At 36.1% G+C, this 13,398-nt stretch overlaps 1 protein-coding gene across 1 annotated transcript in view; it reads left to right on the top strand.

The window, feature by feature from the left end:
• LOC102402324 (5'-AMP-activated protein kinase catalytic subunit alpha-2) overlaps window positions 1–7,562 on the top strand; it is a 42,149-nt gene extending 34,587 nt beyond the window's left edge. Inside the window, exon 2 of the mRNA XM_045166149.1 lies at window positions 6,283–7,562. Within this exon, the coding sequence (XP_045022084.1) occupies window positions 6,283–6,428 (146 nt within the window). The 3' untranslated portion in view covers window positions 6,429–7,562. The remainder of the gene's footprint in view (window positions 1–6,282) is intronic.
• Window positions 7,563–13,398: the final 5,836 nt, after the last annotated feature.

The following is a 13,398-nucleotide window of genomic DNA, read 5'->3' as shown; positions in this document are numbered from 1 at the left end:
GATGTGATTTATCCTGGACAGCATTCCATCTGCACTTGAGAGGAAAGTGTATTCTGTTGCTTTTGCATAGAGTGTTCTATAATTATCAATTAAGTTCATCTGGTCTAATTTGTCATTTAAGGCCTTTTGTCTTCTTATTGATTTTTCTGCTTTGATGATCTGTCCACTGATGAAAATGAGGTGTTAAAGTCCCCTATTATTACTGTGTTACTGGCAATTTCTCCTTTAATGGCTGCTAGCATTTGCCTTATACATTGAGGTAGTCTTACGAGGGGGTGCATATACATTTATAAATGTTACATCTTCTTGGATTGATCCCTTGATCATTATGGATCCTTGTCCTTCCTTGTCTTTTTCAGCAGTATTTATTTTAAAGTCTGTTTTGTCCGATATGAGTATTGCTACTTTATCTTTCTTTTGGTTTCTCTTTACATGGAATATCCTTTTCCGTTCTCTCAATTTCAGTTTGTATGTCCCTAGATCTGAAGTGGATCTCTTGTAGACAGCATATATTTGGGTCTTGTTTTTATATCCATTCTAGTCTATGTTTTTTGCTTGAAGCATTTAACCCAATTACATTTAAGGTAATTATTGATAATGTATGCTCTTATCACCATTTTGTTAAGTGATTTAGCTTTTATTTTTGAAAATGAAAGTGCTAGTCACTCAGTTGTGTCTGATTCTTTGCCATGGAATTCTCCAGGCAAGAATACTGGAGTGTGTTGCCATTCCCTTCTCCAGGGATCTTCCCAACCCAGAGATTGAACACATGTCTTCTGCATTGCAGACAGATTCTATACCATCTGAGCCACCAGGGGTCTTTTTTATTCCCTTCATTTTTTGTTCTCTTTCCTTGTGATTTGATATCTATCTTTAGTGTTGTGTTTGCTTTTTCTTTTTTGTATGTGTATCTATTACAGATTTTTTGTTTGTGATTCCCAAGAGGTTTTAGTATAGCAGTCTGTATATGTACAAGATTGTTTTAAGTTGCTGGTCTGTTCATTTCCAGTACATTTTCAATATGCTGCATTTGTACTCTTTTCACAATCCCTGGTTTTGATATCAGATTTATGTGTGGGTAATTTCCTACCTTTGTTTTATGTTTGCCTTTACCAGTGATCTTTCTAATTTGTATTCTTGTTTCTAGTTGTGGCATTTTATTTTTTGCCCAGAAAAGTACCTTTAGGATTTATTGTAATGCTAGTTTTGATGGTGCTGAGTCTCTCTTTTTTTTTTTTAATATAAATTTATTTATTTTAATTGGAGGTTAATTACTTTACAATATTGTATTCATCTTGCCATACATCAACATGAATCTGCCACAGGTATACACATGTTCCCCATCCTGAACCCCCCTCTCTCCTCCCTCCCCGTAACATCCCTCTGGGTCGTCCCAGTGCACCAGCCCCAAGCATCCAGTATCATGCATCAAACCTGGACTGGCGATTCATTTCATATATGATATTATACATGTTTCAATGCCATTCTCCCTAATCATCCCACCCTCTCCCTCTCCCACAGAGTCCAAAAGACTGTTCTATACATCTGTGTCTCTTTTGCTGTCTCACTTAACAGGGTTATCATTACCATCTTTCTAAATTCCATATATATGCGTTACTATACTGTATTGGTGTTTTTCTTTCTGGCTTACTTCATTCTGTATAATAGGTTCCAGTTTCATCCACCTCATTAGAACCGATTCAAATGTATTCTTTTTAATGGCTGAGTAACACTCCATTGTGTATATGTACCACAGCTTTCTATCCATTCATCTGCTGATGGACATCTAGGTTGCTTCCATGTCCTGGCTATTATAAACAGTGCTGCAATGACTATTGGGGTACACGTGTCTCTTTCCCTTCTGGTTTCCTCTGTGTGTATGCCCAGCAGTGGGATTGCTGGGTCATAAAGCAGTTCTATTTCCAGTTTTTTAAGGAATCTCCACACTGTTCTCCATAGTGGCAGTACTAGTTTGCATTCCCACGGACACACATTTCACCCCAAAACAATGAATTTCACCTTTTTCTCAAGTGCACACAGAACCTTCTCCAGGATAGATCACATCCTGGGCCATAAATCTAGCCTTGGTAAATTCAAAAAAATTGAAATCATTCCAAGCATCTTATCTGACCACAATGCAGTAAGATTAGATCTCAATTATGGAGAAAAACTATTAAAAATTCCAACATATGGAGGCTGAACAACATGCTGCTGAATAACTGACAAATCACAGAAGAAATCAAAAAAAAGAAATCAAAATATGCATGGAAATGAATGAAAATGAAAACACAACAATCCAAAACCTGTGGGACACTGTAAAAGCAGTGCTAAGGGGAAAGTTCATAGAAATACGGGCATACCTCAAGAAACAAGAAAAAAGTCAAATAAATAACCTAACTCTACACCTAAAGCAACTAGAAAAGGAAGAAATGAAGAACTCCAGGGTTAGTAGAAGGACAGAAATCTTAAAAATTAGGGCAGAAATAAATGCAAAAGAAACAAAAGAGACCATCGCAAAAATCAACAAACCCAAAAACTGGTTCTTTGAAAGGATAAATAAAATTGACAAACCATTAGCCAGACTCATCAAGAAACAAAGGGAGAAAAATCAATCAATAAAATTAGAAATGAAAATGGAGAGATCACAACAGACAACACAGAAATACAAAGGATCATAAGAGACTACTATCAGCAATTATATGCCAATAAAATAGACAATGTGGAAGAAATGGACAAATTCTTAGAAAAGTACAACTTCCAAAACTGAACCAGGAAGAAATAGAAAATCTTAACAGACCCATCACAAGCATGGAAATTGAAACTGTAACCAGAAATCTTCCACAAACAAAAGCCCAGGTCCAGATGGCTTCACAGCTGAATTCTACCAAAAATTTAGAGAAGTGCTAACACCTATCCTACTCAAACTCTTCCAGAAAATTGCTGAGGAAGGTAAACTTCCAAACTCATTCTATGAGGCCACCATCACCCTAATATCAAAACCTGACAAAGATCCCACAAAAAAAGAAAATTACAGGCCAATATCACTGATGAACATAGGTGCAAAAATCCTTAACAAAATTCTAGCAATCAGAATCCAACAACACATTAAAAAGATCATACACAATGACGAAGTGGGCTTTATCCCAGGGATGCAAGAATTTTTCAATATCCGCAAATCAATCAATGTAATACACCACATTAACAAATTGAAAAATAAAAGCCATATGTTATCTCAATAGATGCAGAGAATGCCTTTGACAAAATTCAACATCCATTTATGATAAAAACTCTCCAGAAAGCAGGAATAGAAGGAACATACCTCAACATAATAAAAGCTATATATGACAAACCCACAGCAAACATTATCCTAAATGGTGAAAAATTAAAAGCATTTCCCCTAAAGTCAGGAACAAGACAAGGGTGCCCACTCTCACCACTGCTGTTCAACATAGTTTTGAAAGTTTTGGCCACAGCAATCAGAGCAGAAAAAGAAATAAAAGGAATCCAAATTGGAAAAGAAGTAAAACTCTCACTGTTTGCAGATGACAGGATCCTCTACATAGAAAACCCTAAAGACTCCACCAGAAAATTACTAGAACTAATCAATGAATATAGTAAAGTTTCAGGATATAAAATCAACACACAGAAATCCCTTGCATTCCTATACACTAATAATGAGAAAATAGAAAGAGAAATTAAGGAAACAATTCCATTCACCATTGCAACGAAAAGAATAAAATACTTAGGAATATATCTACCTAAAGAAACTAAAGACCTATATATAGAAAACTATAAAACACTGGTGAAAGAAATCAAAGAGGGCACTAATAGATGGAGAAATATACCATGTTCATGGATCAGATGAATCAATATAGTGAAAATGAGTATACTACCCAAAGCAATCTATAGATTCAATGCAATCCCTATCAAGCTACCAATGGTATTTTTCACAGAGCTGAAATCTCTTTTTAATTTTTTCTTATTTGTAAAATCTGTTGATTTCTCTGTCAAATCTGAACAATAGCCTTGAAGGGTAGTGTATTTTTGGTTTTAGGTTTTTCCCCATCTGCACTTTGAATATATTGTAGTACTCTCTTCAGCCTGCAGAGTTGCTGCTGAAAAATCAGCTTATAACTTTATAGGGATTCTCTTATATATTATTTTTTGCTTTTCGCTTATTATTTTTAATATTTTTTGTTTGTCTTTAATTTTTGTCAGTTTGATTAATACATGTCTCAGCAGGTTCCTCCTTGAGTTTATCTTATAGGGGACTCTTTGTGCTTCCTGGATTTAAGTGAGTGTTTCTTTTCTCAAGTTAGGGAAGGTTTTGCCTGTAATAGCTTCAAATATTTTCTCAGGCCCTTTCTCTCTCTCTTCTCCTTCTTGGACCCCTGAGAGCCCAGGATGGTAGTGATGGCTTGTGCTTGTCCCTGGAGCTCCTGTAGGTGGTGGTGCTGGTGTGTGTGTTGTGGGGGGAGAAAATATGCACACCATTCTTCTTTATTCATTTATTCATTTGTTGATGGACACTTAGGTAGTTTTCATATCTTTGCTTTTGTGAATAATGCTGTGATGAACATAGTAGTGTAGATACTTTTTTGATATCCTATTTTTATTTCCTTCTAATATCTACAAGGGGGTGCAGAATCATTATATAGTTCTTTGTTTTAACTTTTCAGGAACCTCTATACTGTTTTACATAGTGGTTACACCAATGTACATTTCTGCCATCAGTGCACAAGGGTTCCCCTTTCTCCACATCTTCATCAACATCGTTGTCTCTTCAGTTTTAATGACAGCTATTCTGACAAATGTGAGGTGATAACTCATTATAGGTTTGATTAGCATTTACTTGATAATTAGTCATGATCTACCTGATGATTACCTGAAGATTTTGTGTATTTGGCCATTTGTATACTTTGTTTGGCAAAAAGTTTATTTAGTTTCTTTATTCATTTTTCAAATCAGATTGGTTTCTTTGCTATTAAATTGTTAGATAATTTACATAATTTGGATATTAACCCCTTATCAGATGTGTAATTTGCAAATATTTTCTTCCATTTGGTAGGTTGCCTTTTCATTTTGTTGATGATTTCTTTTGCCATGAAGAGGCTTTTTAGTTTGATTTAATCCTACTCATTTATATTTGCTTTGTTGCCTTTGCTTTTGTTATCAAGTTCAAAAAATTATTGCTAAGGTCAATTCTAGGAGATTACCTCTTAGGTTTTTCTCTGGAAGGTTTACGTTTTTTTTTGTTTGTTTGTTTTAAATTTGTCTTTAATCCATTTTGAGTTGATTTTTGTATAATGTATGAAATGGGGTCTATTTTCATTCTTTTTTATGTGGCTATCCAATATTCCTAGTACCATTTATTGAAGAGATTATCCCTTCCCCATTGTATGTTTTTGAGTCATATGTCATAAATTAATTGACCTTAATTATGCATGAGCTAATTTTTGGGCTGTCTATTCTATTCCATTGATCTCTGTGTCTGGTTTCATGCCAAGACTATGCTCTTTTAGTTTTTACACCTTCGTAAGATAGTTTGAAATAAAGAAGTGTGATATATCTAGTATGTGCAAAATACTGTGCTAGACACTTCCTGGCAGACTCAGATGAATACTGACTGTCTTATTTGAGGAGGGTAAGAGCTGGTAGCTCTTACCATATGATTTTTCAAGAACACAAATATATATAACAGCCTAAAAATGGCGAAGGAACATGAACTTTGTCAGTATACTGTGAAGGTTTGAAAGAAAGAGATTCCATCAAATGTGGGGAAACAAGAAACCTTTGTAGAAAAGGTGAAAAAGGGCTACATGTGAATTTTCTGATGAAATGGTACTGAAACTACTTATGAGTTTTAATTTATTATAGCAATTATTTATTATTTCATAATACAAGTGATTGAATTAACCAGAGAAGAGGAAGAGAGGGACAAAACATAGTAATTCTATTCTATCCAAAAGATGTTTCAAATTCATACCTATAGTTTTAGGTATGAAAATGGAATTCAGTAATCCTTTCCACAGATACTTAATTAACATCTCTGTGCTGGGTGCTGAGGATACAGAGAAGATAAGATACAGTTTCTGTCCTTCAGGAGCACATACTCCAGTAGAGTAGACAGACATGAAAAGAGGTTATTCCCTGTTCTATGCAATAAGTGATATTAAAGTGGTAAATATGAGGGAAAAAATTTGGGGTTACAGAGGAAGGAAGCATGGATAAATGATTACATTGCTATGATGGCAAAGTTATTTTCCTTTTTCTTTTCTCTAGTTGGAGAGCATCAATTGACAGGCCATAAAGTGGCAGTTAAAATTTTAAATAGACAGAAGATTCGCAGTTTAGATGTTGTTGGAAAAATAAAACGAGAAATTCAAAATCTAAAACTCTTTCGTCATCCTCATATTATCAAACTGTAAGTATTTCTGCACCTGATTACATGAGAGAAACTGTCTCAAAATATCATATTTGAATTTATAAATAATTATCTATTTTTAGTTAAACTTTTGTAAATATACAGTTTTTCATATTTACATTTAACAAATGTAATTCATTTAACCTCATTATCCTTTTTTGCATGCTTCTGGTTTAGAATTAAAAGTCTAATTGTAAATTGACTCTTATCTCTAGTATTCATGTTGAAGGTAATTTAGGACTTTGCTATTTCTAGATTTATTTTATAATTGTTTTCTAGTCACTTTTAATGAACAGGGTATTTTCTTTTTGGAAAAGGTAGAAAGTAACTGTTAAAGATTATCTGCCATTATATTATTTGCAAAACTTCCATCATTAATTACTGATAGTAAAGTCCTTAGAAAGGCAAGTTAATTTTTTTTTTTTTTTTGGATAAAGCAAGTTACAAACTTAGAAGATAATAAATTAAGAGTTTAATAAATAAGTAATTAATTGAAAGGTAATTAATTTAACATCATCTAGACCCATAGAAAATTTAGACATTAAGTATGCAGCATTATTCTTTTACATCATTTGAAGTTGTGTTTAAAGTGGCTGAAATACCTCAGTTGGGAGAGCGTTAGACTGAAGGTGTGTTTAATATTAATTGTGAAAATGTAATATGCTAAAACACTGAAGACTGTCTTTATTTTTTATCTTAAAGCTTGGACAGAGTTTAATAAAGTAAATATTAATCTTATTGAGTGACTGATAATGGCTAGAAACTGTATTGAGCATTTTACATATATAATTTCACTTCCTCCTCTCAGTAAGTGTATAAGGGATATTATTATCTTCATTATACAGATAAGAAAATCACATGTTTAAAGAGTATCAGCAACTTGACCAAGGTCAAATAGCTAGTAAGTTGCAGAGCTAGTTGTTAACTTCATATCTTATTTCAAATGTCATGCTATTAACCTCTATTCCAGGACTGAAAAATCTGAGAAGAAAAGCAGTATTAATATCTTTGAGACTTTGCTAGTTAGTTTTCAGTTCAGTTCAGTTCAGTCACTCAGTCGTGTCCGACTCTTTGCGACCCTATGAACCGCAGCACACCAGGCCTCCCTGTCCATCACCAACTCCCGGAGTTCACTCAGATTCACGTCCATCAAGTCAGTGATGCCATCCAGCCATCTCATCCTCTGTCGTCCCCTTCTCCTCCTGCCCCCAATCCCTCCCAGCATCAGAGTCTTTTCCAATGAGTCAACTCTTCGCATGAGGTGGCCAAAGTACTGGAGTTTCAGCTTTAGCATCATTCCTTCCAAAGAAATCCCAGGGCTGATCTCCTTCAGAATGGACTGGTTGGATCTCCTTGCAGTCCAAGGGACTCTCAAGAGTCTTCTCCAACACCACAGTTCAAAGGCATCAATTCTTCGGCACACAGAGTCAGACACGACTGAAGTGACTTAGCAGCAGCAGCTTTCTTTATGGTCACATCCATACATGACTACTGGAAAAGCCATAGCTTTGACTAGACAGACCTTTGTTGGCAAAGTAATATCTCTGCTTTTTAATATGCTGTCTAGGTTGGTCTGTTGCACAATTGCACTTATCTCACATGATAGCAAAGTAGTGCTCAAAATTCTCCAAGCCAGGCTTCAGCAATACGTGAACTGTGAAATTCCAGATATTCAAGCTGGATTTAGAAAAGTGGAGGATCAGATCAGATCAGATCAGATCAGTCACTCAGTCGTGTCCGACTCTTTGCGACCCCATGAATCGCAGCACACCAGGCCTCCCTGTCCATCACCAACTCCTAGAGTTCACTCAGACTCACGTCCATCGAGTCGGTGATGCCATCCAGCCATCTCGTCCTCTGTCGTCCCCTTCTCCTCCCGCCCCCAATCCCTCCCAGCATCAGAGTCAGAGGTTATATTTAGTCTAAACTTTTGTAGTGAGCTGTCTTTAGGTATCAATGTTGATGAGGAACAATCTGATAACCCTGTAGAGGTACTTTGTTTACCCATAACAAGGTTGCATAACAGCTGTGGTAGACAATAGTGCCCCCGCTGACAGCCTCCCGCCACCCCAAAAAAGGGAAGATGTCCTAATCTCCAGTGAGTGTGTTATATTACATGGCAAAGGAGAATTAAGGTTATGAATGCATTTAAGGTTGCTAATCAGCTGACAAAATAGAAAGATTTTCCTTGGTTATCTGGGTGGTTCCAGGGTAATTCAGCGGTCCTTAAAAGTGGACAAGGGAATCATAAGCCAGAGAAAAAGATTTAAGATGGAAGCAAGGTCAGAGAGAAGAGATATGAAAAGGATTCAACTGGCTGTGCCTGGCTTTGAAGGTGGAGGAAGGGGGCCATGAGCCCAAGGAAGGCAGATGATCTCTAAATATGAAGAAATAGATTTCACTTAGGGCCCCCAGAAGGCAATGAAGCCCTGCTGTGCCTTGATTTTAGCCCAGAGAGGCATGTATCAGACTTTTCCCTTTAAAACTGTAGCATAATACGGAACACATTTGTGTTGTTTTAAGCACACTAAGTTCTTAGTATGGCAGCAATAGAAAACCAATAGAGTAGCATTCTTGAAATCTTTAAGTGAATGGCTGATCCAGTTATTGCTAGGATTTGGGACACGCATTTAGTCTTTTCTATAACTAGATGTATTTATTGCTAGGGAACCAGTGCAAATTGGTATGTTAAATGAGGGAGCCCCCTCAGTGTATCTTACTAACAGCATAAATACGCCACTAACTGTTCAGAGGAGGCTTTTGTGGGGGTTTGGTGTGCCATTGGACGACCTGTGATGACTCAGTTCTCTCATCATTATGATGAAGACTTGGTTCTAACAATAAGCTTCAGTGTCGTTTGATCTTCATTTGAAGTTCACTTGATCATAAGCATAAATAAGAAATGAGGTCCCTGAAATTGCATGGCTGTACTTGATTTTAAGGTTATATTATCTAAGACCTGTGGTCTAGATGATCCAAAATTTGTATATACAGGTTTTTAAAGATATCACAGGAATTAAAATATCACCTATGATTCACTCTTCTACTCTTTGTTTCCTTAACTTTAAAATGGGGTTACTTCATGGTGCTGTTTGAGAATTATTGTGTTCTCATTGTTATAGCGCCTGCTGGTTGAAGTGCATTGACCCAGAAGCAGGGTCAGTGATTTCACTCCTCTCATGATTCCAAATGATTTTCAGTTAACTGAACCAGTTCATGTCTGACTTCAATTCCATGTTAATAATTATTTTATTCAAGTTAATGAATAACTGAGTGGATGAATTTAGCTTCTAAGATAAATCTCTCTGCTCTTCCTAGTGAGTGGTCACTTCCTATAAGAGGGGAAAGCTGCTAAGCCAGGCTAAAACTGTTACATGCCAAAGTGAGAGTGGAGAAAGGAGAGATCTCTGTATTCTTCCTTTCTTGACCTCATCACTTATATAACGCAAACCCTGAAAGAGGCCAAGGAAACTTTGTTCTTTTAGAGCATGAGTTCTAGTTGCTATTTTGTTCCTATAAATAAATCATTTTGTCAGTAAACAGTTGCAATTGTCAAAAGGACTTAAAAGCTTCTTTTTGATGTTATAGCTACTAGTGTTTTCTTGCTTCCATTTCTATAACTATTTATAGTTGTCTGACTTTGGTTTGACTATTTACCCCATTCTGTTTCAGAATTATTTCATTATGTTCTGTTTTGTGAAGGAGTACTAGGATGTTCTCAGGATTGGTCAGAAGGTAACTGACAGAGGTGAATTTAATGTTTAAAGTTTCTGGCTACCAGCCTAAGCTTAGTCCATTTAACCACATTTCCTCTTTAATTGTTGATTTGATTTTTTGTTTTAAAAAGGCACTCATGTATTCTTGCTTCAGAATAAACTTGCTGACACAGCCTTCTAACAGTGTTAGTGATTTAAACAGGGAGAGAGACCTGATCCTTTCAGTGGTTTTGTTTGTTTTCTGCAATCTTGGACTACGCAAGTGAGCCAAAAATAGTTTCCTTGCTACAGAATGGACTTCTAGAATAAGCAAGAAAGTTTAAAAACTAAATACTGAAAATGAAGGTTGTATGTTGCATAATTTCTCTATTAACTCAAAATGAAAAAAAAAAAAAAAAAAAAACCCCACAGGGAGAAAATTAAAAGGAATAAACAGGATTGAAAGGAAACTCCAAACTTCCCATCAACTAGAATTTGTTGAATTGATTTTTGTCCTGGTTTTTCATTTCCCCATGGTTCTTAGGGAAATTTCACTTTAACTGGTCAAAGGATCAATACTTTATAATTTGGCAAAGATGGTTTTTGCCTACCAACTTTTAAATATCTTTATCTTATCCACCTCATGGACAGCTTTTAACATTTTTCATGAGCACCACCTGAAAATGTTGTAGTCCCTAGGTTTCTATGGCACCACGGTTTTCTGATTTTCTTTTTACATTCTTGCCTTTTCTTGAAGCGTTCTTTTATGGGCCCTTCATTATCTGCCTGACCATTAGATACTGATATACTTCAGCATTCTGAGCTAGTGTAATCTCAGTGAATCCTTTTTGGGTGACCTCATCTGCCACCATGGTGTGATTTGTCATCTCTATCTTAAAAATTTACAAATCTATGTTTCTGCTGAATTCTGAACCCATTCATTGAACTATTTATTGAGTGTTTTCCATTCTGAAATCAAAGAGCCATTTGAAACTAAGTTGAATTTTTTCATATATATGCATATGAAAAATTCATATTAGTTTATTGAGTTCAGCTTAGTTTATATATGTATATAATTCAACTTAGTTTATATATATGTTTGTGTGCATGAATGAAATAAATTTGTATGCATGAATATTAGTTTATATACATTTGTGTGCATGAATGAAAACACCAATCACACAATTTTCAAAGCCTAAAACTTGAGCATCATATTTAATTCCTCTTCCCTTACCCCTTACATACAATTGATCATTAAGTTCTACTACTTTTTTTCGAGTGTCTCCTAAATCTGCCCATTTCTCTCTGCTCTTATTGTTACCATTTTCTTACTTGTTGTATTTCAAGTGTTGCTTCTGCTTGGAAAACTTTACCTGTATCTCCCTTCCTCTAGGCTTCCAATTCCAACTTGTCCTTTAAATACAAGCTTTTAAATGCAGTTACCTCTAGAAAAACTACTTTGCTCTAGCCGTAACACAATGGGTCAAGTTTCATCCTCTCTGTTCCTAGAGCACCCAGAATTTCAGCTTTTCCAAAGCCCTGGACATTACATTGTAATTGGTCATTTTCTTTTTAGTATCTCTACAAGACTGAATTCTTTAGGTGTAAAAACAATATTTGTTTTCATCTTTTATTCAGCCAATTTTTATCGGGTACCTAGTATCTGACAGGCACTGTTCTAAGGCTTTGAGGGTACAGTAGTAAAAGACAGGGTCTCTCTCTGCACTTGCGATGTTTATGGCTGGCCTTATCTAGCAGCTCGAAATAGTAAGTAAACAAATTAACCAGACTATCTTAGGCATTGATAAGTGCTATATGGAGAGTGAAACATGGTGCTGTCCTTGGGTGTGACGAGGAAGGAGGAGGTGCTAATTTAGATTAGACTGTTAGGAAAGCCTCATTGAGCAGAGATAAGGCTTAAGGATTATAAAGATCTAGCCATTTGAAAATCTGGGGACAGTATTTGTAAAGCAACCTCAGAGGGGTGAAAGAAAGATTGAGTATTGTAGGAAAAAGAAGATGACTATAACCTATAATGTCGAGAATGGAGTGAGTGATGGAAAGAGAGGTAGTTCATGAGGTCAGAGAGTAGACATGGACCACATATCATAGGATTTTGAAGACTTTGCTGAGAGGTTTGGATTTTGTTCAAGAAGTTGAGGGAGTGAGAAAGTTGGAGGAGTGACACGGCCATAGTGTCGAATGGGTACAGAGACAGAAGTAGAAGCAGAGAGACCGACCAGTTAGGAAGCTGTTGCTATGGTCCAGCTGGGGGATTAATGATGGGTTTAGCCAAAATGGTAGTGTAGATTAGTGCTGTCCAATACAGTAGCCACTAGCCACATGTGGCATAAATTTTAATTAAATTAAAAGTTTTGGTTCTCTGGTCATATTAGCCACATTTCAGGTGTTTTAATAGCCACATGTGGCCAGTGACTATAATTTTGGACAGTATGATAAAATATTTCCATCACTATAGAAAGTTCTGTTTGATGGCACTGTCTAGCTGGAGATAAACCTCTCAATTCAATGTATATTTTAGAGGTAAAACTAATAAAGTACTGAGGAAAAGAAAGGGAATGAGGAATCTTCTCTTTTGCCTAAGCAACTGGAATTTGGGGTTTTGACTTGAGCAATTAGGTGTTGATGATGATACCATTTTCTGAAATAGGAAGACTAGAGGAGAACCATGTTGGGGGTACAAGTGAATGTTAATGATCTGCCTTGGCTGTGTTAAGTTGAGCATCCCATTAGTCATCTAAGTGATAGTGAAGATTGGTGCCATCAGTATCATCTTTATCTCCTCAGCACCTAGTAGGTGTTCAGTGGTTCTCTGTGTATAAAGAAGTGACATATTTGTTTCTCATGATGTACTCTGCATATAAGTTAAATAAACAGGGTGACAATATACAGTCTTGACGTACTCCTTTTCCTATTTGGAACCAGTCTGTTGTTCCATGTCCAGTTCTAACTGTTGCTTCCTGACCTGCATACAAATTTCTCAAGAGGCAGATCAGGTGGTCTGGTATTCCCATCTCTTTCAGAATTTTCCACAGTTTATTGTAATCCACACAGTCAAAGGCTTTGACATAGTCAATAAAGCAGAAATAGATGTCTTTCTGGAACTCTCTTGCTTTTTCGATGATCCAGCAGATGTTGGAAATTTGATCTCTGGTTCCTCTGCCTTTTCTAAAACCAGCTTGAACATCTGGAAGTTCATGGATCACGTATTGCTGAAGCCTGGCTTGGAGAATTTTGAGCATTACTTTACTAGTGTTG

The sequence above is a fragment of the Bubalus bubalis genome, chromosome 6 (genome assembly GCF_019923935.1).
Source record: "Bubalus bubalis isolate 160015118507 breed Murrah chromosome 6, NDDB_SH_1, whole genome shotgun sequence".
Classification (NCBI taxonomy): domain Eukaryota; kingdom Metazoa; phylum Chordata; class Mammalia; order Artiodactyla; family Bovidae; genus Bubalus; species Bubalus bubalis.
The sequence above is the reverse complement of the archived record's forward strand: the minus strand, read 5'-3'. Positions and strand labels throughout refer to the sequence as shown.